Below are 27,916 nucleotides of genomic sequence, written 5' to 3' on the forward strand. Positions count from 1 at the left end.
ACACACTCACGCACACACAGATCTGCAATGAAACAGTCTGACTGCACATCAATGATTCACCAGACAGAACCCCCCTCCTGCACGCCCCCCCCCCCTACCCCCCCATCCCATCCCCTTCTCCATTCCGTTGAGGGAATCATATGGAGTCGACAGGGACTCCACAAGCATGCAACTTTCCTATAATTGGAATGGAAAAAAAAAGGGGCGAGTGAGGGGAAGTGCTGTATCAGGGAAATCTGCGGCACAGGTGCTCAAACAGACATTCAGCGGTGTCAAGCGGGCCGACAGACGGGGGGCGGCTGGGTGAGGACGCCGGGCCCACTCTTTAGCCATTGAAGAGGAGACGAGACAGGAGAGAGGAGACGAGTCAGGAGAGAGGAGACGAGTCAGGAGGGAGGAAGTTCGGGGCGCAAGAGTTGGTTTTTTTTTTTGTTTTGTTTTTGAAGGAGGAGGAAGAGTTTGGATCTCTCAGATTTTTAACCGTCTGAAATGCAGAGGCAGCGCTGGGACTGGAGACGGTTACAGTAGCTCCCTCCCGAAAGAAAGAAAAATAACACACACACATAAAAATAAAAACTCCATCCCTCCCGGCTTCCTGCTGCGAGCATTTCTGTTTCCCCCCCAGTTGCACCCAGGCCTCTTTATCCTCCATGTTTTCTCTCATCCCACTTACCTTTCTTCTTCTTCTTAAACATCACAGGAGCAAATCAGCAGACAAGCGATCGTACAAGTTTTCCCAAGCTTTCAAGAATCACCAGCGTTTCATCATGGATAATCACAGTTAATAACCCTTCTCATTAAGGAGACGAGGATCACGGGTCATTAATATTGTTAATATCTTCTCCCTTTTTCCCTTCTCTTCTATCTCTCTTATCCTCCCCCCTCCAAACTCTCTCTGCGTGCCAGAGGGAGTGGAAACAAAAGGATGACTAAAAAAGAGCTTAGCGCGACAGTGATTAACCGATAGGGGTAGATGGACTGTGATGAATCAAAGTTATCTCTCAAATCTTAATAACTGGAATTAGCCCCTGATTAGATGAGCTTTTGGCTACAGCGGGGAGTATAGTCGGCATTTTTTCACTTCAAAGAATCCCGCCCATGTAAACCTGTCCCTCCTCTTCCACTGCAGAGCGGAGGGGTAAAAAAAAAAAAGATTCAGCGAGGCAAATAGGCCAATGGAATAAATTACAAAGACATGAGAGAGCAAGAGAGGATGACGATAACAAAAACAACATGTTACACCTGTTTCTCGCAGAATCCGGCCGTTCTTCCTTTATCCCCCCCGCCCCCCCCTCCTCTCTCTTTTCCATACACGCTCGTGGGGGTCCAGTGGGAGGTGTCAGTCTCCGTGACAGGGTCATAACGACAGTGGCACTCTCCTTCATTTGCATATGTTTGCCATTGTCACAGCGGTCAACGAATGTCATGTCGAGATTCCTGCATGCTTAAGTAATGGCATTTTGTCCCCACGAGGAACTCTGGCCCGCGCATATCATAATCCCAGCATGCACAGAATAAAATAAGGAGTGAAAAAAAAGACTGAATTAACATGACAATCAGCTGATTCTAAAACTAATGTTGGCATTTTTATTTTATCCCCCACTTAGCTTTTTCAAAAGACTCATTTGTAGTCTGAAGAGGAAGCGTGGAGGAAGCGAGTTCATTGAAAAAATTTGAATTTCAAGTTGTGTTTATGAAGCAGAGGCGGACGGACAGAAGGGGCGGATGTGTGTGTGTCCAGTGTGTTTGAACACCTTAAGAACAAAGAGACAGGTGCTGTGTTACTACTGGCTGTTATTTGTTGAAGACATCAGCTGTTTGGGAGTCCTTGCAGAGTCATGTCAGTGCAAAATCAGGGAGCAACAATAAACATGCAAACAGAAAAATAAGTAATTTTTGGGGCGGCAATGGCCTAGCGGTTATGTTGCGCCTCTCATGTACGGAGGCTATAGTGTGGGTTCCAAATCCAACCTCCGCCCTTTGCTGCATGGCATCCCCCAACTCTCTTCTCCCAACATTGCCTGTCTCTCTCTCTTCATCTGTCCGTTCCAATAGAAGCAAAAAGGCCCCAAGAAAAACCAAAACTTTTCACTTCTTAGTTGCAGGGATCACCGCTCGAAGCTCCATGTAGAGAGGAAAGTAAAAGGAGAAAGTAAAAGTGTAATAATACACTTTCTGGTCATGATAAGTACTCCCACACACACACAAAGGAAATGTTAACCAGCACACATTCTCAGCTACGGAAGCCCTAAGCGGACAAACATCCATGTATGTTATTTAACTCTCTTTTCCTGTTGTTAACATTTTGGTTTGTTTTCTGAAGAACACAACTTATTTCTCCTGTTACCTCAGTATTACAAGTCTTGTTTACATGTGATAAGAGTTGATTTCTTGAGATATCGAGGGAAAAAAAACAACCAAATTAACTTGGGGGGGGGGGGGGGGGGAACGAGCGCAATTACCCCGAGATTGAGAAATAAATAAGCAGAGCCTGAAAGAAAATATGGATGCATTTCTTTTTAACGCTTCCGTAAACGGCTAAAAAAAAAGTTTCAAAATCTCAAGTGTTGAAGTTAATAATTGACATTTACTTAACTTCTAACAGCCTCCCCCCTCCCCATACCAGGAAGTGACCCTTTGTCAAGCCCCGCCCGCTTTAGTTACTCTTACTAAAGTAGACTAATTGATTCGATTCTTTTTGAAACTTTGACTCGGTGACAGAACAAAGACAAAAAGACGGTAGTTTGTATGAGAACACTCTAAACAAAACGTGTTAAGATCATTTCAAATGTGATGGATGTCTGATGCTAGTGAACGTTAGCTGTCCTCCCGCTTCTGCTCGCCTCCGTTGACCTATCGCTGGACTCCATCAGTGAACATTTCTGGAGCGAGTGTTCTGAAATATCCTCTAACAGTCAGTACCAGGACCTTCACTACGCAGTTGAGAGTACTTTTTTTTTTTTACAATCAAAGCAAAATCAATTTGTGCTAAACGCTACAGATCCATGCGGCAACAAAAACTTCAGTTGTGTTCACAGACACCCTGAGCACCTTTTAACAATGTTTAGTAATAAAGTTGAGGTTCACAATTTCGCTGAAAAGACTCGGCTAAGGCCAAAGTATCTCGGCAACGGTTGCTATGAGAACAGGCTCTCTGATTGGTGGGTCAGCGCGGGCCAACAAAGGGTCAACTCTTCCACTGCAGTAAACTAAACACTCGATAAGGTAGAATTTAACACATAACTCATTGTTGAAAGGAGAAGTTGCTCACCTAACTTTTTATGATTCAGAAGAAGTCCGGGGTCGTCGTTGGCTGTATTTAAGCCCGGAGCTTCACGTAAAAACTGGCATGAAAACCATGTGGAATACGTTTCCAGGTTTAAATGACAAGAGTGACAGAACGACCCCGCTGTTCTGTTATCAGCTTTTTTTTTTTTCTTCATGTCACTCAGGTCTTTATCTTAGTGATCAATAGCAATCTCAGAGGAGTTGTTGGGTTTGTGAGGACTTTTTAATAGAATAAATGTCAATATCACTTTGTTCTGACGACTTCAGAAGAACACACACACACACACACACACACACACACACACACACACTCTGAGAAGAAAAGTAAATGAAAAAGTTCTTTGACGGGGAGGGGTCAAAGCAGCAACGGCGTCTGTTCTCGCTAATAAATGAGTCTGAACACCGAACTGGATGCAACCCACAAGTTAATCCAAATGTTGACACCTCAGTCTGGAGTAATTAGTCCCAGATGTAAATATCTGTTATGCAACAAAAGAGGCAACAGCACTGAAACAGACAATTATCTCCTCTTATGGCCTTGGCAAAACGCTGGAGTCTAACCATGTGTAACTGATGGCTTTTTCACAGGGGCCTCTAGGCTTCTCCTGATGTCTTTCTCTTTTTTGTTTATTTATTTATTTATCTGCATTTTTTTTTTATTTTTTTTTAACCAACGCCGAGCCCGAGCCGCGGCTGAGACAGACAGGTTCATTACATGTCACAGGAGTTCAAAGTGATCCTCTGTCTACTCTGTTTATTAAGTGGCGCTCCGGCGTCTCTGAGGTATATGGTAACACTCGCAGTCGCATCGCTAAGAGCGGTCCCCATCTCAGTACCGGGGGATCGGTGCGGCGGGCGGGCGCCTCCGCTGCAACATAATGAAGAAATCAGCAAGGGATTGAGGAAAATGAACTCTCTTTTCTAATACCTCCAATCCGAGGGTGCCCGCGGAGCAAGTATAAGTGCTCCCAATAACGAGGAAAAATCACGTTAGAGGGGATGAAACATATGTGACATGTGAGAGCGATTAAGCCGCTCGGAGAAGAAGAAGAAGAAGAAGAAGAAAAAAAAAAGAGAGCGAGCATGCGCCAAATCTAAATTGAACCGGACGTGGAGGGTGAAGACGCCGAGTGTTTATTCTCATGAATTGATTTCTTCACAAATGAGGTGGAAAAATGGAGAGACGGGGACAAAACAATAACCCTCTCCTCCTCCTCCAGCCTATTTGAAATCATAAACCCACTGTAATGGGGAGGAAGACGGAGATTTTTGGTTGAGTGTGTGTGTGTGTGTGTGTGTGTTTGGAGGGGGGGGGGGGGGGGGGGGGGGGGAGGTTGCATTTTGAATCTGCATTAAATTGGACTGCTTCTCCATATCTCTCTCTCTCTCTCTCTCTGCTGTAATTGGTTCACTAGGGGGGTGTGGGGGGAGGGGGGAGGAGGAGGGGTGGGAAAGCTCCAAATATGTGCCTCATCATGAGAAACTCAGTTGAAGGTGTTTTTTTTGTTGTTGTTGTTTACCCCCTTTTGAGTTGCCTCTTTTTTTCTGGCTCACCTTGGATTCACTGTGTGGCATGTGGTTGTAATTAACACACGCTGCAGCCCTCTGGTGGGTGTTAACAGAGAGACTTGGAGTAAGATCATGTGGCTCGCCTAATTAAAATGGACCTGGCTAGACAGCCCCTTTTATTTATGCGCCTTCAAGACAAAATGAATGCCAGTTGCCTGTGGAAATCATCTCAGGCTGTCTCTTTTTCTTTTCTCCTGCCTGCCTGAGCGCGGGGGCTACAATTAACCGAGCATCAGCATCAGCAGCAGCAGCTCGCAGAGTCGGGGACAACAAGCTCCGGCTTTCATGCAGCTGCCTGAAAAACCACTCAGTGTTTCGTTTGTGTTGCATCAACTGATTGCCGCCGCGTTGGCCTCTGCTGAGCCGCGTTACACTCCTCACTATAAACTCTGCTCGGGTTTTTTTTTTTTTTTTTTTTTTTTTTTGCGCTGTTGACGGCCCAGCAGGGATTTGTCACAAGTTTGCCACCGTCGCTGTCAGGCTGGTCATTAAAACCAAATGAGCGTTGTTCTAAGAGAGAGAGAGCGGGCTTGATGCTTTTGGAGGAGACGCACAAAAAACAGTTCTCAGGCACTCAGAGAGAGAGAGAGAGAAGAGAGAGAGCTCAGGATTCAAATTAGAAAATGTTATGTCATGTGTTGCATCTGACAAAGCAAGTTGCTTGCGCACATTCACCATGACGGAGTGAACGGCGGCGATGCTTCACGGTGGAAACACTACCGCAGAGCTGTTCATAAATCTGTTTAAATTGCTCGGCGTATAGAATCGTGCCCGAGACTATTAGTGTGCGGTACAGTCGGGGACCATGCAAAGCAAGGAAGAGACCCCTCCGCTGAAAAATGATCCGAGTGAGCCGAAGCCATAAAGCTGCCCCCCCACGCCCCCCCACCCCACTCCATCACGGCTCGAGATTGCTCGAGATTGATCAGCCCCTCCGTCGCTCCCATTTGAGTGATTTCCCTCCGGATTCAATGCAACGCAATTAGTCGCCGCGCCTGCCTGTAGTTTTGCCTCCGCGTTGCCCCTTGACCCCTCCGTCGGCTACGTACGAGTCGGCGCAGCACTCTGCCGATATGAGTTCCTCCTAACAGCTCCCTGTATTTGCACAGCTCCCATCTCTCTCTCTTTTGGCCCTCTCTCTCAACACCCCCCCCCCCCCCCCCCCCCCCCTCCCCTGCGCTGCTAAAGAGGATCACAAAAATCGCTGGCGAGCAGCCAAGCGGTTGTACCTGCTGAGATGGAATATAGCCTTGACCATCCACACACAGGTCGCCGTCTCTCTCTCTCTCTCTCTCTCTCTCTCTCTCTCTCTCTCTCTGAATGATGCCGGGTGTGTTTCTCTCAGACTGGCAGCCTCAGCATTGGGCATCGCCCCACAAGGCTCTCCACCTGACCTCTTTGGCTCCTGATGCTGACTGTAAAAAACAAAACAAAAAAAAAAACTCCAAAAAGTGATCTCCTTAAGTAAAGGGGGTTTCCAATCCAATTTTACACGAGCAGAGTGCTTAAGATTAGAGGTAGTGTTTTTTATTGTGCTCTCCAGTAATAGGAGGAGAAAGGGTGAAGGAGGGAAAGAGGAATGGAAGGGGATGGGCGATCGATAAAAGGCTGCTCTCTCTGGTTGTCGTCGTCGCAGTCGTCGTCCGTGGAGACGAGGTTCGGGCGGCTGGCCATGTAAGGAGGGCATTAAAGTGCCGCACGGGGACCCCCGCTCCTTTTTCCAATAAACCGAACCCTGCAGGTAGAGAAACACTCACAAGTGCCTCCAATATAACAACAACTGGTTTCTCAGTCATAATGAACAGCAATCTGTTTGGGAGGAATGAGATGTGCTGTGACTTGTTTGGCCGTTGGAGGGCTTTTCATTAGGCGCCATGGATTCTCTTGATGATGGCGAGTCAGCCCCCAGTGAAAATGACCACGTGGTCGCACTGGGACCAGCACAACTCCCCTTGATTTTCATGGACCTTTTTTTTTTTTTTCTTCTCTTCCAGTCGAATAACTCGTTTGTCACACACATCAGAGGAAGGCGAAGATCATACGAGAGAGCCGGCGTTACTTTGTGTTTCACTAATGAGGCCTGTACTCTCCGCCTCCTTGGCTTTTTTTTTTTTTTTTTTTGCCTTGCTGCCCTTTGAAACAGCAACGACATGGTGCTACAACACTCTGGCAGTTTTTCCTTTTTCTCCCCCCCAAAAAAAAAAAACGAGCTCCGGGCTGCATTCCTGTTTGTGTGTGTCACTCAGTCTCCTCCGCTCTTGTTCAAGGCTCCTAATAGCAGCCGACCTGACACAGAGACACCGGCCCAGTGGTGATAACGATTCAGATTCTCACCAAAGTGCAGACGGTGACTTTACAAAGTTTCACTGAATAACGGAATCATGACAAATGCAGAACAGAGTCTTGACAAAGGAACAGAACTGTGGCTCAAGTGCAAGTGAGGAAAGGAAACTAAACCATAGATTTCCCTTAATTAAGAAACTGACAAACAGAACACACAAGTAAAACTGGCTCAGAAGGAAAAGCACCAAATATGTCGTGCTTTTATCTCGCTTTGTTGACATGCACAGAAGAAGACTCCTTCTTCTCTTATTTATTTGGGATATGTGGACATGCCTCCAACATTTTACACTTTCTTATCCTCTATGTTTTGTTCTAACTTAGTTATTTTAACAGTTCATTCAAACACTTTTTGTAATCCTTTTATTTTGAAATTGTAGTATCATCAGCTATAATGGTTCTTTACATCCTGTAATGAACCCTTCCTGTTTAAACTTGCTTTTATTTTGAAAGAAATTAGGACATTTCTGGTAGATGTTTCGGAGATGTCCCTCAGTAAGCGTCTCTGTATTGGGGCCGTCAGCGTTAACTTTTTTTTTGGGCCCTAGCTTGTCTTCAAACCCCCCAACGATGAGAAAAGTCCATCCTCTCCGTCTTCTGCCTGCTCCACTTTTCAGAAAATGTGTGCTCAAACAGACCGTTTTTGGAGATTCTCCCTTTATGCCATCACAAAGGGCAGTAGCCCCTCCCCCATGTGGGTGACACCCCCACAGCTAGGTGTTTGGTCTGCCTTCTCACCGTAAACAATCGGGCATGGAGCGAGAAAGCCCGAGCCACCCAAGCTCTTCCTGTTTCAGTGGGTTTATCTCGTTAATCAAGTGTGAGGAGCTTTTTGAAGAATCACTAAACTTGCAAAATGATTCTCTTAAACTCGGACAAACCCTCTGAATCCTGACATGAGGACTGTGATGTTTTCCCTCTGTGTTAGCCGGCGTGTAAACACACTCCTCCGCAAATCCTTACAAACACCCAGTCAGGACCCCGGGGCGGTGATCCTGACAGTGGCTAACTGAAACGGCATAACTGCTGCTTTGATCTCCTTTAATGACATGAACAGTGTTTGATGTCCAAACAGTCGAACACAGCACCTTTTCGAGTTTCCCGGGCTGCTGAGCACGGACCGCGTTGACGCTTTTTTACAACAGGCCAGTTTTTTTTTTTTTTTTAAAAGGAGGGCATGGGAATCCGGGTTGTACTTTTTCAGCTGTCACACCAGGAGGTGCGTCTTATTTTTAGGTAACCAACCCCATTCTCCTTTTTAAAAAAATGGGCGCTTAGAAGTTGAAAATTGCCAACATCAAGAGCTTCCTTGAATTAGGATGCCCCGCAATGCAAGTGTGTTATATAATGCCATGACTGGAGGGAGAGGGAAAGTAGAGCACAGGGGTAGAGATTAAAAAAGTTTCTGCATAAAAAGAGAAGGGGGGGGGGGGGTGGAGGAAGAGATGAGCATGAAAGGGAAAGGGGAGGGAGGGATTGAAAAAGAGACAGAGGAGATAGAAATACAGTATAATGAAAAAGAGAAGGGGGGGGGATTAGGTCAGGCAGTGAGTGAGGGGCTCCGCTTCGTACAGCAGGAGCAGCCTCGAGGCCCTGCAGGCTTCAGGAAGGCCGGTCAATCCTTCTCCTCTCTCTCTCAAGGCGTCCCTTCTTTTTTTTTTTTTTTTTTTTCATTAAGATAATGGAGCATTTCCTTAATTGGCAGAGCACAGTTAAGGACCGAGGTTTTGTTTGCCAACACGTCAGGAGTAGAATTATTTCCACTACATTTACAGCACAGTGTTGCTTGGATCTCTCTCATTAAAAAAAAACAAAAAAAACACAGACTTCCCGCTGACCGTGCGGAGCTTTTCTGCGGGGAAAAAAAATCAGCAGAAAGAGGGCCAAACACCACAAACAAAAAAAAAAAGAGAAGAAGAATAAAACACATTTATCTCCTTTCTCACCGTCCCCAGCCGGCTTGTAAAGGAAGAGACAGAAACTTCTCTATCTGTTTACTGTTATTGTTTTTCTCCAATCATAAACCCTTACCTCTGCCTGCTATTGTGTGCTTTTTTTCCTCCCCTCAGTGTTTTTGGAAAGAGTTATGCATCGAGCTCGTATGATGTGTATCTTTAAATTTGATTGAGGGTATTTGCAGTGGGGGGGAGTTATTGGATTTCGGTGTTATTGTCTCACCTTTTTTTTTTTTTTCCCCTCCCTCTCTGTGTTTTTAATGTCGGGGATGGATATCCGCTGCAGCAGCACTGATCTCACTGTTCTTGCTCATTAGTTGGGATTCACAGTCGCAACAATAAGACATGCACTTCTTTAAGTCCGGCCATTACCCGGTTTAACAATGTGCACCAGCCAAGAGAAAGAAAAAAAAAAAAAGTCCATTATATCTGTAGCTCATCATCTCGAGCATCCACACGAGACAAAGGGTCTGTGAAGCTGCTTCATTGCAAAAGGGTTCATCTATCACTTAAGTCAGGAGTGAGGAATAAAAAAAAAAACACATATGTGGTGCCGGGATCAAATATTGTGACTTCTATTGAGGCTCCAGGGGGAATGAGAGTTATATGAAACAGACCAAGGCTTCTGACTGGAGTGTGTCTTCAAGTATGATTTCAAAACGTGCAGAAGCAAGTCTAATTATCAGAAGAGTTTTAGCCTGGTTGAAGGGGAAGTCTTTCATTTTAAAACCTTGGCCTTGCTTTAATTTTTTTGGTTTTCTGAGTGACTCACAGCTGTAGAACACTTTTGGTCTCTAACTTCTTCTATGATTAGAAAATGTTCCGTTTCCTAGACCAAGACATGATGCCATTTTGCTTGCATTCTTTTGTACGTCTACATCAAAATCAAACCAGAGAGAAATCGTAACAAAACTCTGCTATCATGTTAGTTAGAGGTGCTCCGATTTGTCCTAGAAAGATTTTCAGCGTGCTCATCCTTGATTAGCGACTGACCTTGTGTCTCAGATTCAAGCCGCACGTTTAATGCACACAGGCAAGCTAACACGTCGGCAGTGTGGACGTGCGGTGCTCATCGGCAAGAGTCGAAAAAAACTCATCGACATACAGGAGGATAAACATTAGTCACTTCCATGCATTTATTGGCTCCTCGTGCCAAAAAGTACCTCGTTTTTTTTCTGCGTCAGCACTTTACATATATATGTGTGTGTGCACTCTCTCTCTCTCTCTCTCTCTCTCTCTCTTGCTCCCCTGGGCTGGGCGAGAGAACAGTACATTATCATGTTATTGAATTCATATACCTTTAATATTCTTTGGTTATGGTGGGACACTGAATGATAAAACCTCAGCGTGTGTGCGTGTAAGTGAAAAAGTTTGACCATGAAGTGTTTGCAGGAAATATTGTGAGAATGGGAGACCTGGTGTAGCTGTATTTTGGAGATTTTTATGCCTTTATTTTAGGGATAGGACGGTGGATAGAGTCATAAACCGGGGAGAGAGAGAGTGTGGGGAATGACATGTGGGAAAGAAGCCACAGGTTGGATTCCAACCTGGGCCGCCCGCTCTCCAGGACTAAAGCCTCTGTGCATGAAGTATGCGAATAAACCGCTAGGCTACCAGCACCCTGAATCTGGTGCAGCTTTGAAGCTGTTTTTAAAAAATGTTAGCCTGATTAGCAGTCAGATTGCAAATTGCATTTCCAATAAAGAAATGTTTAGAACGATTCGTTTTTTTCTGCAAAAAGTTGGAAAAATAATCAGGATGTCAAAACTTGCAAAAATCAGAAATGCAATCTTTGCATCTCAAAATTGTTGGACCAATAAATCTCAAAAATGTTAAAAAAAAAAAAAAAAAAAGTCAGACACAAAGGCGGTAGGGGGTAGGGAGCGATAAAGGAAAAGCTCATAAAGAGAGACACTGGTTAGTGGTAAAAAAAAAAAGTAAGATAGCAGGGGCGTGGAGACGGAGCAGCTGCTACTTTAACACACCTGTCACTGGAATCAAAGGCCCTAATCAAAATTTTATCAATTAATTGATCTTTCCTCTTGTGCTTTGCCATCGAGTGCAATCGAGATCCCCCCCTGACTCCTGCCCCCTCCGACAGCGTGCCGTGCTCTACAACATAAACTGTGTTCATTAGCAATGATCAAGGAATTCTCTAATGTGAGCCGAGCTGTGATATGATGGCTGTCTCCCCCCCCCCCCCCCCCCCCCACCCCCATCCCCCCGACTTCGTTAGTTTGCAGGACAACTCGCACTCGCTGAACTCACAATCACATCCTGTTTTTTTGTTATTCTCAACGCCTCCCTCTTGTTGTGTGTTTCTCTCTCTCAGGGTAACCAAGAGGCCACCAACCCCCCAGAAGCGATGGCCCAGCCGTACACCCCAGCCCAGTACCCTCCCCCACCACAGAACGGCATCCCCGCCGAGTTCGCGGCGCCGCACGCCCTCCCGACACAGGACTACACCGGGCAGAGCCGGGTCCCCGAGCACGCCATGACCCTCTACACGCCCACGCAGACGCACAGCGAGCCGGCCGGCACCGACAACAGCACGCCCGCCATCACCGCCACCACGACCGCACCGGTCAGTGTCCTCCATCACCTGCAAACACTGTTCCCAACACGCTGTCAGCAAGTAAAAAAAACATTATTATCAATATTACACCTTTTCCTTTTGCATTGACCTCTACCAGATGTTTAGAGAAGATTTAACAGTTTAAATTCAAAACGTTTGATTTAAGATTTAAGAGTCTAATATTTCTACCTGTCTTTTGTTTTTTCTGAGTCAAGTTTTCTGTAATGCTTGTTTTTCTCTTACTAACGTCTGCCACAGCCTTACCAAATGAAATCTTTAGCTCTTGTGCTCAGGGAAGTTTGACATATTTGGTGCAACATAACAGCATGTCTCTGTGTTGTTCAGAGATACAGAAGATAAAGGCCTCACAGATCCAAACTACCAATCCAACATACAGAGGTGCTCCTTGTCCAACAGGCAGGCAACTGCTCGGAGGCCCCAGACCAGTAGGGTCCCCCCCCCCCCCCCCCCCTCCCCAAGAGCTAACAAACCAAAGCAGTGGCTCAAAATGTGCAAATTTTGCAATGACAATCCCTTTGGGTGCCCCATCTGAAAGCACTCACTCTATCACTTAGAACAGTGCTTCCCAAAGTGTGGCCCCCCTGGTGGTCCGTGTGGGTACTACAGGCGGGCCGCAAAAAGGCCTCCACCAGGTATAAAAATAAAAAAATATATCACCTGAGCCAACCCCTCAAACAGACCTCTCAAAGAGTGATTAGTAAGGCCTGTCATGGACATAATATCATATTTAATATCTGTTTAGTAAACTTTCTTGTCTATCTTGCCATAAGATCATGTTGTCATGTCCAATAGTTTACCCTTGCTGAAAGTGGGAGCTGTAGTCACAACTTTTATTTTATGACGGTCCCCGGAGTAATTTTGTGTTTCAAAGTGGGCCGCGACAGTCTTAAGTTTGGGAAAGGCTGGCTTAGGAAACCAAAGTTTCTCAGTGGAAGTAACTGATGAAATATGAAGAGGAATTAGCCGTCGACAGGAAGGAAAGGTAAAGGAAAGGTAAAGGAAGAGGAGGACGCGTCGGCTGGCAGACATGATGGTGATTAACGCTGGTTGGACGGGCCCCCTAATTGATTTTAGACGGACTCTAGAATTGCCACTGCCAACATAGTAGGAGCCACAGGCCGGATTCAAACCCGCTCTCTTGGAGGAACATAGCCTCCATACATGGGGCACATGCACTCATTAGGCCACCGGTGCCCCCCCCCCCCCTACTTTCCTATTCTTTAGAAAGATTTATTTTTATTTATAGCCCTCCTATGGCTTCATGTGTGACTGTGCCTGGTCCTGATTATAGTTTTTTCTTTTACATGTCACCATAAGGCTGCATGTATTTAAAGTACTGGCACTCCCAAGTAGGGAAGAAAAAAAAAACAAACCCCTGGCAATGCTGTGTGTCGAGATAGAAGGCTTGGAAGTGAGTGAAATTCTGAATTATACATTAAACATTTCCGCCCTTGTGTGCTGATGCTCTCATATGGAAAGCCTTGACCTGGGATTTACCTTCACAAGAGGCAGATGTAGATAAAAAAAAAAAAAAAAGAAGAAGCAGGAGGAGGACGACTTAGCTGCAAACTTGAGAGGCGTGTTCAGAGAGTCAGATAATGCATGCGGAGATGAAAAAAAAAAAATAAGACCTTCAGACCCTTCCTCTCTCTCCCTTTAGAGTGAAAAAAACACCTGCTGGGGAAGAGGTCACGGCGAGGGCACGGGCGCTCCTGAGACGGATCTGGGTCACTCATAAAAGAGACGGTTAATAACTCCATTCTCTCTCTGCCGCACAATTACAGAGCGTCGATGAACATTTGGCAAAGCGGGGGGAAAAAAGTGCTTATGAGGCACATGCAGAGCGGCGGCAACGGCGTATTATCATCTGCCTATAATGTCGCAATGTTTGATTTGAAGATTTGTGTGACGCTCGCCGACTGCTTCCCGCGGTTATAACGCCGCACTTATACAGTAATGGCCGACACACGAGAGAGTTTAAAGTGAGCGGAGACTTGGCAGGAGGTTCAGTACCCCCCCACCACCACCACCACCACTCCTCCACTCACTATCTCCCACTGTCTTCCCCCCTCTCTCTCTCTCTCTCTCTACATTTGATTTCATTTCATGTTGCTCACCCGCTGTGAAGAAAGAGACGGTGGCCATGGAGAGATGAGAGCTCGCCTTCATGCTCTCCCTCTATCTCTCTCTCTCTCTCTCTTCGCGCCCGTCCCTCTACTCTCCTTCTCTCCTCCACCCGTTTTTTTTTTTTTTTTTTTTCCCCAGTGAGGACAGAGGGATGAGATTAGTGGGGTGTAAACACAGAGTCTAATCCTCGGTGGGGCCGCTGCTGTAGTGTCGCCCACCGCTGTGTCCCCCCCCGCTTTTATGACAGACCCAGCCTGTTTTACTCTGGGTGCCACAGACGGGCCCGGGCGCCTTTGATTAGGGCACCCTGCAGGAACACAGATTGAAGGAGCAGATCAGCAACTCTCTCCCCCCCCCCCCCCCCCCCCGTCACACTCGCCCCCCTCCTCCCTTGGCTCGACTCTGCTGCGCTCAGCTCCTCTTTCCCCCCCGCGACGGCGCTTCACTCTGCACATCTTCTCTCGACTTAAAGACATAAAAACGAGTCGAGAGAGAGGAGTGAAAATTCAGTGGAACGTATGGATTCTGTGTGTATTCCCCGCAGAGAGCAGGGAGTGTGTATGTTTTAATGAGGCACAGGGACTCTCTCTGTTTCTGTCTGTGTCTACCAGTATGCTCCGTCTATACTGGGGGGGGGGGGGGGGGGGGGGGAGGTGGTGCTGTCCAGAGCCGGAGACCTCTGGGACCTCGCTCTGTTGCCGTGTTCAAACAAGCCGACTTGAAAGAAAGCAGGGCGGCTTGAGGAAGAGAGACAGACCCCAACTTTTTTTTTTTTTTTTTTCCACCAAATCCTCCGAGATGACGGGGAGCAGAGGGCTGCCAGTGAGCTCCACTGGAGGAGAAGAAAAAAACCCGAGCTCGTTATCTGGCTCAGTTCAAATAGTCTGAGGTTTTGGTTGGATTTCATGAGTAATCATTCTCTTCTCAGATAACAAATTAATGGCAGTGGCGTTGGGGCAGCACTCAATTTTCAGATTTTCCACAGCCCGTGTCAGCGGCGTGAAGACTTTCCAAAGGGTGTTCTGAGGCGACTGTGATAACGTGAACACACGAGGGGCAAGCAGACATGTGGCAGCACATACACACTTGCTGTCTTCTCCCATGAGCTGCGTTTCAGACACGACTTGGGAGTAGATTTTAGAGGCGGTTCTGGTCGGCCACCATTTAAAACAGGACGACTGCAATATCTAGAAGTGGGTGGAGCCACTGATTTCCCCCTGCTGTAGATTATCAATCAGTGCAAGGATACTTCTTTCCTGGTATGTAGCTTGTTTATGTGTCAGAGGCTCATGCAAGTTTTTTTTGCATGAACACCTCCCTCTCCAGCTTTCAGCCCTGCCACATTGTTGGGTGAAGAGCCACGGCCCCGCCCACTCTCTGGTAGTTTCTACAACTTCCCTGTGCGCCCCCTCTTAAGTCAATGTTAGTGTTTCCACCGCAGCGCCACTCTGCTCTGCTCCGCCCCCCAAAATACTTTCAGTGGAACCCCCTGCCAGCACGCGTCGAGCTAAACAGAGCAGAGCCACCCAGACAGGAAGTCACACAAGGGCAAAGCATAGAGCGACTTGTCAATTCCAAAACAAAACACAGGCACAGGCTCCTGATCGTGTGTCCAACCACCAGCAAATCAAAAAAATTGCACCGAATGAAAAACAAACAGCCGCAGAAATGCAAAGTAAGCCGTCGCTTTCCCGTTGTTTTCTTTTAATCCCGCGTGATCTTGTAGTTCTCCTGGGATCTCGTGAGTCCAGCCGCTCATGGCAACGCTTACACTTCAGACACAGACAAAGTAAGGTGAGGTGTGCGCCGTCGGACGAAGCGAAAACCCACGACGGAGGCCGAAATATGTGCACACCGATTCTGTGTGGAATCTAACCATTAGGTACACTGTGTGTAAAGAGCACAATGACAGTGACATCACAAGAGTTCAACTCAAGGAGAACAAACAGACTTTCCAAACGAAGAAAATTGTTGTTTTTTTTTAGTCTAAAAAACATATAGCAACCAAATCCACTTCTTAGCTGCATATCTGAATAGAGAGTCCTTCAAGTGGCTGCACATCTCCTCTGAGGAAGAATGGCCGAAGAGAACTTCAACTGCTACATACCATTGGTAACATCCTCTATGGAGAATATTCACAGGATTACAACTGTCGCCTAAAATAACTCCTCTTCCTTCTGCCACTTGGGAGGAGGGGGGCGGGGAGGGGGGGTTAGGAGGAGGGGAGCGGGCCCTCTACTCCACGCTCACTTTCTTTACCCCCGCTGCTCTCCCAGGTGATGGAGGGGGATATATATTTGCAGCTTCTTTAGAAAACCAAAACAAACAGTGGAGGAACCGGGAGTGGAGGGGGAGAGAGAGAAAAAAATAAAAAATAATAAATTAAAGCTCAGGCATTATAATTCTTGAGAGCGACGACTCAGTATCCCCCCAACTATTTAATCGGATGTAATCTACCTGCTTGGCAGCATTCCAATCAGATAGTTTCAATTATGCTCTTGTAATGCCACTCTGCGAGGAGAGAGGGGGGGAAAGTGCTGAGCGGAGCACTTTGCAGGCGATTTGCAAAATAACAGCGAGGGGAGTCTTTTAGAGGAATGACTGAACGGGAAGCCGGTAGAGTTGCCGGAGTTGACAGCTCTCTCACTCTCTGGTTTGCTGGCTTCAGCGGTGACGGCATGTTTTGCATCCCCCCTCTCTCCCCCCCCCCCTCTTCCACCTCCTCTCTGTGACAGCAGCTGTCGGGACAGTAAAGTGCCACTGAAGGTGGCCTCCTATGGTAATACAGAGGTAATTATTTTCCACTGAAACACCACCATCTCACAACCAGGCGGGCGGGCTGGAGCCTTCGGGGAGCGGTGTGCACAGGCAAGCGTTCCAGATCTCAGTGACACCCCAAGTTATTGAGTTAGTAGGATGCAGTCTGGGAATGCTTGGGAGTCAGCGATTCAGTATTTGTGTTCTCCGTGTGTGTGTGTGTGTGTGTGTGTGTTTGCCCCCGATGTCAGCGTGCTGCCGTCCTGTCTGAAAGTTAATCTGGGTGTTTGCAAACAACCGCAGCCTGCTGGGATAAAAAGAGCAGACAGACAGAAAGAGGACAGCGGTGCTCTGTAGTCTGGAAACATACGCTAAAGGTCGATAGTGTCATGTGTGACCGATGAAACAGATTGACCCGCGGGGGCCTCTGGTACCTTGTCACCCTCCACGGTCCCAGCATCTGTCTGCAATGTGTCACCCCCCCCGGGGCCCCAACATGGCTACTCAGGCTATTAACCTCCAGCACGCGAGGACACGGCAGAGTTAAGACCCCACTCCGGCCCAACTCTCTCTCTCTCTCTCTGTCACAAATCCACTCTCCACACCAGCCCGGCCCGAGTTTGCCACATTTCCCCCGCCGTCCGTGTCCTTCTCCACTTGTTAACCTCTGGGGTCCTGGATGCCTTCAAAAAGCCCAGAAGACGGAGGCTCGGGGAAGCTGCCGCCACCGCCCCCCGCTCTTACCTGTACGGCTGCAGGCGGGGGGGGGGGGGGGGGGGGGGGGGGGGGGGAGACAAAGTGGGACCTTGAATCAAACAACTGTCACCGCTAACAATGTATGTCACTGTCTCGGAATGGGCCATAAAAAGCGAATAAATGACGGCCATTACAGTGGAGATTGTGATTATGATAATGAGAATAATAAAGGCGATCATCATTACGATCATGATGATAATGATAATACTGTGATGATGAATTATAATGAATAAATCTCTACCCCATTTCCTAAATGGTGGGAGATGTATCACTAAGAGTGGCCCGCAGCCATCTGACAGCCTCAGAGCGGGGCGAGGGTTATCATCGTGTGAGCGTGCACGTTTAGTGTGAGTGTGTGTGTGTGTGTGTGTGTGTATGTGTGTGTGTCATTTGAACCGTTTGTACTCCGGCAACAACCTGCTCCCCCGTTCCACGTCTGTATCTCGGTACAAGATTGTGTCTGTGTGTGTGACTTCCCTGCCAGTGTATAGTGTGTTTGCTGTGCTCAGAGAGCACTTCCCGGGAGACCTCGCAGTTTACATATCACATTCAAACAGCTTTTTGTGCTCAATATCTGCCACTTCCACTCCGCCGTGTCTCAGTCTCCTCCTCCCCCCCCCCCCCCCCCCCCGCTCTCACTTCCTTTATTTAGTCAGCCTTCTGAGTCACTAAATCAGGGTTCATTTTTTGTTCGTTTTAATCATTTTTTGTGCTCTTGCAGAAAGGAGAAGATTCGAGCCAAAAAAAAAAGAAACACAGCGATGCCGTTTCTTTTTCTTTCTTTTTAAAAAAATAAATAAATCAGACCGTATATATGAGAATAGATTTAGCTTCTAGGTTTCAAAACGCAAAATCAGAATGCATTCTTTCTAACTGCATGCATGCATGGGGCAACCCCACTGTTAGCACAAAATAAGTCTGATTGTATAGAAGTCTACGAGAAAACCAAACTCCAGTTTTTAACCTAGGAAAATATTTTTCTTAAATGTTTCAATCAATCAATCAATTTTTATTTGTATAGCGTCAACCAAACTGTCCACGCTTTATGCTACTTTGTTCAACAAAATGACATCACAGTAGTCAAAACACTATTTCAGGCACTGACACCATTTCTATTGAGGATTTTTAAGGGTTAACTCAAATAATACTTCTTCTAAAATTATTCATTTCATCCACGCTTGCGCTGCTTCAAACTGCCATCTATGTAATAAATCACAGAATAAATAGTGCAACACTGAATTTTGAGCTTTTAATCCAAACAGGAGGATTCCACATGATCTACACCACAATGTGAATAAAAGAGAGGATTAACAATATACCACTGAACAAATAGGATTTCTCCACAGTGCACATCGGAAAAGAAACTGCCTCAAAAACAACAAGGTCCGTCCGAACAGACAAGCAGCCGGCAACCTGTGAGCGAAATCAATCAGAGGTGTCGCGCGGGGAAACAAGTGAGATTTGTCATTGACATCAGACGCGTCATTTATATAGAAATGTCAGCATAGCATTCGCATAATGATGGAAAACAACAACGCTGAGGGCTGTGGGCCTCGCACACTTGATGGCTGTGTGCAAAAAAAACGTCACCAATAATGTGTCTTTAGTCTAGACATGTCAGGGCTCCGTGGGATCTATATCCACGCCTTTTTGTCAGCACCTTCAATCTTCCCTGTTGCTCAAGAGCTAAGTGCAAGAGATTAATAAGTGGATTTGTAATGCACAACCTGAGGTTTGACACGATAAGTCATCGGCTGTTTATCGCTTTGGCTTTGCTCGCCAGATTTGAAAAATGGCAGACGCTGAGTAAGTTAGTTAGGCAGGCCTCCCCCCACCCTGCATCCCACTCCCCCCCCCCCTCCTTTTTTTTCCAACCCCTCCCCTGTTCTGGTATAGTTCAGGGCCGGGAGGTAGAGTATACTGTAGCGGCTAATGAGCAGCTTGTGTCTCTCTTTTTCTGTTTGTTTCCCTCCGGCAGACAGATGATGTGACGCAAACAGAGGGCTCTCAGCAGCTCCAGCTCCAGCACTCAGACTCTTCAGAGAAGCAGCAGCCCAAAAGGTTACATGTCTCCAACATTCCCTTCCGCTTCCGGGACCCCGACCTAAGGCAAATGTTTGGGGTGAGTATACCTGGAAGGGACATCACAAGTCAGTAGGTCTAACTACAGTGGCCCTGAAGGCAAACTGTTAAAAAAAAAAAGCCATTTCACAGAAGGCAAAAACATTTCATTAAAAGCAAAAAAAAAAAAAAATTAAAAAACTTTAAAAATTGCTTGAAACAGACATTTACGTAAGTGAAATAATTTGTTTCATGACAATTCTTTTGCATTTGCCATTTACATCTCAGGAATTGAATATTTTTTTTGCATTCTGTTGACCTTCAGAGCCACCGTATGTAGCCCATAACATGAACAAAGGTTTCTATGGTGATCTGAGAACACGTTAACAATAATTCTACAAAGCCAAATTAGCCGTCAAGTAACCAGTCCAGTTGTAAAAACTCCAATCCGGTACCAAAGGAACGTTTTAATCAGGGTGTCCTGCAGTGTTTTATATTAGTACAGCTCCACCTCGCTCGCAACAGAGCGGACCTCTGCTATCATCAAAGAGTTATTACTATAATGAAGTGGCTTATTAAGCATCGGGGATAACAAGCAGAGGGGAAACATCCTCGAAGCGGGGTGGGTATTTGTATAGTTCTTGGTTGTAAGGTTTTGGAGTAGTTCCTGCTTGTTGCTTCAGCCAGCAGCTCAAACCGGGATGTGATAGCTTCAACGTGATCCATTGGGAACTGGGCTTGGTCGAAAAAACGTCCATTAAAAGTCCTTGATTTAGCTACAGTCACGCTCTGATTGATATTGTAAGTGTCTCATAGAAAGGACACCTACACAGATTGGGGTTTTATCATTAAAACTTCAGATTTTTGTCTTCTTTGCTCTCTTCAATGCACCAGACTCCATTGACCAAAAAAAAGTAGTTTTAACTTGTAGAACAGGAGAGTGTCTGGTACCACCCTTCTTGAAATGAAACCTTTTGTTTGAGTTATTGAGTACATTTTGTTTCCACTGACTGGTTCCGATGCAACATGTTATTTGTGCAATAAAGAAAACTGACTGACAGGTAAGGTAAAAAAACTGTTTTCATCAATGGAGTCTGGTGGATTTGAAGTTAGCTATGAATGTTTCATACTCAAAATAAGCATCTTAGTGATCAGTGGTAGAGTCGGTCGTCTCTCAACCAGAAGGTCAGGGGTTCGATCCCCAGCTCCTGCAACCACATGTCCGATGTGTCCATGTGCAAGACACTGAACCCCAAGTTCCTCCCGCTGCTTCGTCGTATGAATGGAATCAGATAATACTGATGAACACTTTCCATCAGTGTGTGAATGTGTGTGAATGGGCTGGTGTGACCCGCGATGTAAAAGCTACAAAAGCACTATAAACGCTCAAGTCCAGTCCAAATCCATTAGCTCAGTCTTTCAGGATCCTTTCCAAAATGTTACGAGAGTCCAAGAAATGAGCCAGTTAGAAGCAGAAACTAGCATTTGTAACATTCAAAGTAAGCTGTTGTTAGTTCAAGTAGATGTTTTGAGTTCAGATGCATTTGCCTGCAAAGATGAACACTGCAGTCACTGCAGCCTGTTGTTGGCTGCAGACTAAAACAATCTACAAAAACATTTTTGTAGTCAAGGCTTTAAGACATAGAAAAAGGTAGCGCCTTGGTTTAACTTTGCGGTAAATGAAACTTCAACGAGTAAGACGACTTCTACTACTAGGGATCTAGTGACTTCATTGGTTACAAACGTCAGAAGAAATTTAAAAAAAAGAACTCCAGAGTTTTAACACGTTTAGGGAGGTAAATAAAAAGAAGCCCAATTAGTCACAGAGGGGGGGGGGGGGGCTGGTGTGAAAGAGATGAAACACACTGGTACATTAACACCAGGCTGAAGTTAGTGGAGATATAGAGCCAGTCCAGTATCAACGTTTGCTGAGAGATTTTAGCAATTAAATCAGTGAGAAGAACGCTGTCAACACAACTGACTTTAGTTCTTCAATTCCGGTCACTCATGTTTACCAAATATTTCCAAAGCATACTTTTTGTTGTCATCAAAAAACAAACCACTTCTCAAGTCCATCATTAAACTCTGTCGGCTAATATGAAGACTGGAGAAGAATTATTTGTTGAGTGGTCCGCTGCAGTACGATTACATGTTCGGCATAGCAGAGGTCCTCAGCTAAAACTCTTCTCTTCCCTCCCTTCTGTCTCTCGGCCAATTAATGAGGCAATGAATAGTTCAACAGCTCACCCTTGTGTCTCGCAAAAGCTTCAATAAGAATTGAACCAAACATCCCCCGATTCAATAACTATAATGGATCTGAACGGAGACGATTGCCAAAAATGTACTTTAAATGTTGCGCGCTAATTGGACCATTAGAAGCCAGCGGCGTTAATTCTCATCGTTATGAAGACAACATCCAGCTGATGATATTAATTACTCGAGAGGCCTGGCTCGGGGGTTTTTTATAAATTGCAGACAACATGGCTGCTCTTTCTCTCTCTCTCTCTCTCTCTCTTGATTGTTGGTTTTATTGTTCCCAGCTCTGGTGCAGGTCGTGTGGAATCCAAATCGCCTCGGTAATTAGCTCGGAGGCTTTTGTGTGCCTGGCCGCCGCACTGCATGCAGATATACGATAGAAAATTGATCGCAGCCCACCCGTTCCCCCCCTCAATCACCCTCCTGCACCCACGTGGTGGTGCCCCGTTCCTTTCTTTCCTACATGCCCTGCCCTTCTCAGCGGTTGGCATAGCAGATAGCGGGGGGGTTGCAGGATTGATTGTCTTGGGGTAGGTCTTGGCAAAGGAGATAGCTGGTTGTTCTCCACCCTCTGACATGGCCTCCACAATGAGCCTTTTGTGTCATCAGCGTGTGCAAAATCCCTCTAGCTCCTAATGGCTTCTGGAGCGCCACCGGCTCAATACGCCATTACTGCTGTGCATGAGTGAAACCCACACACATGAAGGCGATGGGAGACCGAGGAAAAGAGGTGTGAAGGTGCGGCACAGCCCACTAGAGAGGGGCCCGACAGGCAGAGAGAAAAGCCCATCTGGCTCCTACACGAGGAGGAAGAATCCCAGCAGTATAGGAAGCTTTTTTGAGCCAGCACCCTAAAAAAACACAAAAAAAGGGGAGGGGCTTGAGATGCACCCTGCCACGCCACAGGATTAAAGGGTGTGGAGCAACCTGTGAGCCTTTAACGAGGCACTGAATGAAGGGGCTCATTAAGGGCGACCACAGCGGACCCTTAATCAGTAATTAGAAACTGTGATCTCTGAGAGCTCGCGAGTGAGAAAAGGAAATGAAAACACTCTGTGCAAGCCGCCGCGCTCGCACTGCTCGAGGGTGCCCTCGTTTGCGCGACCGGAGTTCTTCAGCAGTGCTTCTCTCCGAGCATGTAAGGGCTCTCACAGCGCTCCCCCAGAGCAATCAGGACCTCTGCCCTCCTCCCCTCCTCCCCGCCCCCATCCTGCTGTCACACTCACTGCTGTGCCCTAACATGCTCCACACACTGGAGCCCGGCTGCTGTTTGAATACACAGGGCTGCTGCTGCGGCGGCGGCGGCGTAATTATAGGTTTCTGAAGAGCTTAAAGATATTCAAGCTAATCAAAGGTGGAGGCACAGCGGCCGCGATCTTGTTTGTGTTGCTTTCACACGAGGAGGCTGAAGGCATCAGGAGCACAGTGTGCAGTGATTTGATCAAGGATAAAGGCAGCAGGGTCCACTGCGCATTGGAGGACCATGCCACTAAACTGAAAACCTTTTGATTACCTTTTTGTTTGCATACCGTTCATTTTCTTGCTTTTTCAAAGAGGTATTGTAAGTGCTGGAGAAAGGCAATCCATGGATTCTGCTAGATTGGTTGAAGAATGATTTCTTGAAGCATTGGGGTCAAGATTCAGTCAGAATGGGCTGCTGATTCTGCACATCGTTTCCTGAGAGAGAGATAATGTAACAGAAGCCAAAGCAGACTCCAAAAAAATTGTAATAAAACCAAACCGATGCCCGGAATAGTTAAAAACATGTTAATTGGAGGAACAAAATTTGCAATTTAGGTCAGCACTTGTATAAAAATATCTGCGATAAATGGGGTAAAAGATGCAAAATCACTGGAGTGGGGCTCTGACGTGGGAGTACTTCTGCTTCTATCTCGCTTTTTTCATCGCTGTTCAATTTATTTATTTAAACAAATGGATGTGTGATCGAGCTGCAGCCTCTTAGATGACGTCAGCCTCTCTTGTCCTCCCTCTGGAGACTCCTCCCATTGAAGCTATTGTTTATCGGTGCTGCTGAGGCAGCTGTTTCTCTGTGTGTGTGTGTGTGTGTGTGTGTGTGTGTGTGTGTGTATGAGTGTGTGTGAGTGGGTGGGTGGGGATAGCAGTGCATGAGATCACTGGTGAGCAGCGAGCAGTCCCCAGCGCCATGTGGAAATCCACAAAGACGACTTCCTCTGAAACTAATTAATCGACGCCACAAGCCCATTACGCTCGGTTAAAACAATTAGCATCTGCACATTGCGTGGGGGAAAGCATTGTCATCTCAGGCGAGAAAGGGGGCATCACGCTGGGATACAAATGCCTGTGTGTGTGATCGAGCCAGCACTTCCCCATTCGAAATCAATGAAGCTAAGCGCCATATGAAGCAGCTGTGTGGATACGGGATCTATGGAATGTCTTTTCCAGAACTTATATAGGGGGAGGAGATGCCCCCTGCTGAAACAGGAAATGGTTTAAATCACCAACCAAGAGACTTTGTTTCATTTTAAACCAGGATCCTGCATTAAAGTATCTAAATGACCAATTGGTACCAATTGTTTGTTCAAGTTGAAGGACACAGCTGACAGCCATAAAGTGGGCTGTAACCCTCAGGGGCGCATTCACATAATCAAAGTATTCTCACTTTAAGTGTTGTTTTTTTTTGCCACTGATATACTTCTTCTAAGTGCCTGAACGCATTACACAAACCTACGTAAATAAGCCTTTTAAGATGCCTTCAGTTTAGCAAGAAAAAATGTCTTGAAACCTAATGTTTACAACCACCAGACTCCAACGATAAAAAAAGAATCATTTTACAGAGAAAACAGGAGTTTTATGGTCTACTGCTCCCTCAATGGGGTAGCTTTGTAATATTTTGAGAGTGTGGGTTTTTTTTAATGGTAACCACTGATTGAATGTTTGAGTCGCACATGGCAACACCGATTCATTGGAGGAGCAGCGCCTGAGTTTCAGGAAGTAAAATGACTGTTTTTTTCTTAATGGAGTGTTGGCTGTTAAGTCATCCATGTAAAAAAATAAATGTCTTCCTCTTTAACAAAAGTTAAACGTCTGTGGGGATGCTTTCAATGTATGAGACAGCTCAAATTACCATCTGAGCCAATTAGTGGCAAAAACAAGAGCTTTTAGTGGATGTTCTTTGATTGGGCACATTTGCAATCCAATGATTAATTTGCAATCATCAACTTTAGGAGTTCTTACATTTTTGGTACCTTTTAGATATTAAAACCCCCCAAAAGCTAAATCAAGTTGCCCACATTCAGAAATAATTACCATTGTGCTTGGAGTGGTGATTCTACTGCAAATCCTCTCCAGTGCAGGGAACATGTGTGCCTTTCTCCAACCCGTAGACCCTTACCGTCTCAAGCCCACTCCACTCGCTTCAGCCAGATAATAGCCAGCTCCTCCTAACCCCTATTAGTGGCTCAGTCAAACGATCCATCCATTCCCATTGAGCGTCGACCGCATGGAAGGCCCATTTCTTCCCTGTTGTGCCGAAATGAAGGCGACGCGGACCGCTTGACAGGGTAATTACTTTTAATGAAATAATACGGCCATCGTAGACAGCAATTAAAAGTCTCTCTCACTCCACTCATTAGAGGAACTTACAGTTTACTTTCATTCCTCCCTTTTCTAATGATCCGAATGGCAGGCCTGTTAAATCGAAAGGGCTGGAGCATGTTAACCCCCGGGGACTGGCCCTCAGGTCCTGTTGACTGCGAGAGCACACAAACAAAGGGGCGGGAGAGAGAATAGAGATGAGACGGAGAGAGAGAGGCGAATAAAAGGATTTTTTTAGGGTACTTTCAGAACGGATCCACCAAACTTTTCACGAGTCAAAGCTCAGCTATCTGCTCGGGAGACTCGGCAGAAATCCCCAGGTGAGCGTGAAGGTGGAGGGGGCGGGCGGGGGGGGGGGGGGGGGGTTCAATATCTGAAGACAACATCAAAATATAATCAGCTTTTTTTTTTTATGGTTGTATTTCCTGTGTGAAAACAAGCGAGCAAACAAACATCAGAGATGCTGATGTGTAATCAAAGATCCAATGTTTTTACAGATGCTGTGATCTCATTTCATATAGTATCGATAGATCTACAAATAAAATGCATTAAAGCAGCAGCAGCTCTCTTTTTTAAAGCTTGCCAGCCAGCTTCAAAAAGAAGTGTTTCCCGAGCTAACAAATGCAAATTGACCGCCATTTCCTCACAAAAGTAACATTTCCATATTGCCTTAATGGTTTTTTCTCTTTCTCCAGCCGTCCTTCTCATGAATTCACAGCCAGTAAGGCTTTTCTAACTCCGTCTCTGCCCGTTTTCTTCTCTTCTCTTTTTCCTTTTCTCTCTGCAGCAATTTGGAAAGATTTTAGATGTGGAGATTATCTTTAATGAGCGAGGATCCAAGGTAAGTGAACTAGAACGCCAGCTGCTTCATTACCATGTACTTCTTCTGTTTCCTAATGATGGCATTAGTGTAGTGTGTACATTGGCTGAGAGTAGTGGTCCCTAAGCCTGGTCCTGGAGAGCCGCATCCACCATGCCTCTCCCTTTTTTCTCCGTCTCCCTCCCTCCCTATTGTTTTTGTTGTTGCAGCTCTAACCCGAGTTGTGAATCATTAGCCCTGTCAATCAATTCATTATTGAGCTGTTTCACAATTCACTTAATCCAGCAAGCCGGCTGCGGGTCCTCCAGCTTCTGGAATTTAAAACCTGCTCGTTTAGGGACCACTCTTCTCTTTGATGCCCAGCATTATTCCGGTTCTTTCATTTTTTTTTTTTTTTTTGTGAGATGTACCGCGATTCAGGGCAGAGAACAATGCTCTGGGATGTTTTCAACACAAATGTAATTTAGTCCATGCTTTCACTTCACATTTCAAACTTCCCACAGAGTGCATTAGCTGTTTGCAATGTGAGAGATTTTAAAATATTCAATTACATCCACAAGATGATATGATCATTTTGAGGAGCAAGTCGAGGAAAAAATGGGTTCTTAGTGTTCAAAAAATCCAACTGACAAAGTGTTATAGTGTGTGTCAGTCTGTGGAGCTCCACCAGAGGCCCATTGGTTCATAGCATCAGGTCACAGTTATAAAAACTGATCTTATTGGAAGGCTTAAACAGCTGATCTCTGGAGGTTTTTACATCCATTTCTCAAATGGGAGAACTCAGTTTTTGTGGGTACTTTGTTTCAAAGATACTGTATGTTGACATTAAAACAAATACAGAGTTAAGACAACCTTCTCCAGTCCCAGAGCAAAATGTCCAGAGATGGACACCTGTCCATCAATCCACTCATCATCAATTATCTTTGGTATAGTTTTGGTTAACGTCCAAACCCCGCCCTTATATGGTGAGATGGATGGCAGTCAACCTGAGCAAGAGCATACCGCTTCCTGTTCTTTACAGAGCCCAAAAAAAGTGTCCATTATATGTCACCACGGCCTCAAAAGAACTGGATAACACCGGTTAAAGTTAACACTAATTTAAACATGAGTACTTTGAATGTTGGTTAAAGATCATCTAGACTCCCAAAACCCAAGAATTCCAAGAAAGCTGCTAGAGAAGAAGAAGCCCGAGCTCCGCCCTCTCCTCTAGCATCAGGTCACAGATATACAAACTGATCTTATTGGAAGGCTGAAACAGCTGATCTCTGGAGGTTTTTACATCAATTTCTAAAATGGGAAAGCTCAGTTTTTGGGGGTCTACTTTAAGATGTGGAATTAATCCACATTTGGTGCCAATGTCCATTTTTCTTGAGCAAGAGCATACCGCTTCTTGGTCTTTACAGAGCCCAAAAAAAGGTGTCCATTGTATGTCACCACGGCCTCTAAAGAACTGGATAACACCGGTTTAAGTTAACGCTAATTCAAACATGAGTACTTTGAATGTTGGTTAAAGATCATCTAGACTCCCAAAACCCAAGAAGTCCAAGAAAGCTGCTAGAGAAGAAGAAGCCCGAGCTCCGCCCTCTCCTCTTGCAGTATCAGTCTCCTAACCAGCTCCCATGGACAGGTGAAGCCTGCGGTGGTGTGAACAGCCGAGTGCTCCTCATCCAGCTGTTCATTTAATAGAGTGTACTAAGCTCCACAGCTTTCCATTCATAAAGCAGACAGGGTCCCTGGCTGGGGGTGTTGAGGCATGAATGCTATTGATTCCCATTCATACCTGGGAGTAGTTTGGGGTTGGTATACAGGCTCGCT

The 27,916-nt window shown here is 45.9% G+C and overlaps 2 protein-coding genes across 10 annotated transcripts in view; one reads left to right on the forward strand and one right to left on the reverse strand.

Annotated features, from left to right (window-relative positions):
- The window catches only part of LOC132953909 (RNA binding protein fox-1 homolog 3-like), a 284,754-nt gene that overhangs the window by 223,789 nt on the left and 33,049 nt on the right, over positions 1-27,916 (forward strand). For 6 of the 9 annotated variants that reach the window (XM_061026273.1, XM_061026269.1, XM_061026267.1 and 3 more), the window contains 3 exons: positions 11,485-11,787; positions 19,367-19,510; positions 26,069-26,122. In XM_061026273.1, the coding sequence (XP_060882256.1) occupies positions 11,485-11,787; positions 19,367-19,510; positions 26,069-26,122 (501 nt within the window). The remainder of the gene's footprint in view (positions 1-11,484; positions 11,788-19,366; positions 19,511-26,068; positions 26,123-27,916) is intronic. The other 3 variants (XM_061026275.1, XM_061026271.1, XM_061026272.1) reach the window with 1 other exon arrangement.
- The window catches only part of LOC132953912 (uncharacterized), a 186,885-nt gene continuing 177,357 nt past the window's right edge, over positions 18,389-27,916 (reverse strand). The window contains exon 2 of the mRNA XM_061026279.1: positions 18,389-18,420. The gene's annotated coding sequence lies outside the window, so the exon portion shown is untranslated. The remainder of the gene's footprint in view (positions 18,421-27,916) is intronic.

Source organism: Labrus mixtus, chromosome 20, assembly GCF_963584025.1.
Source record: "Labrus mixtus chromosome 20, fLabMix1.1, whole genome shotgun sequence".
Taxonomy (NCBI): Eukaryota; Metazoa; Chordata; class Actinopteri; order Labriformes; family Labridae; genus Labrus; species Labrus mixtus.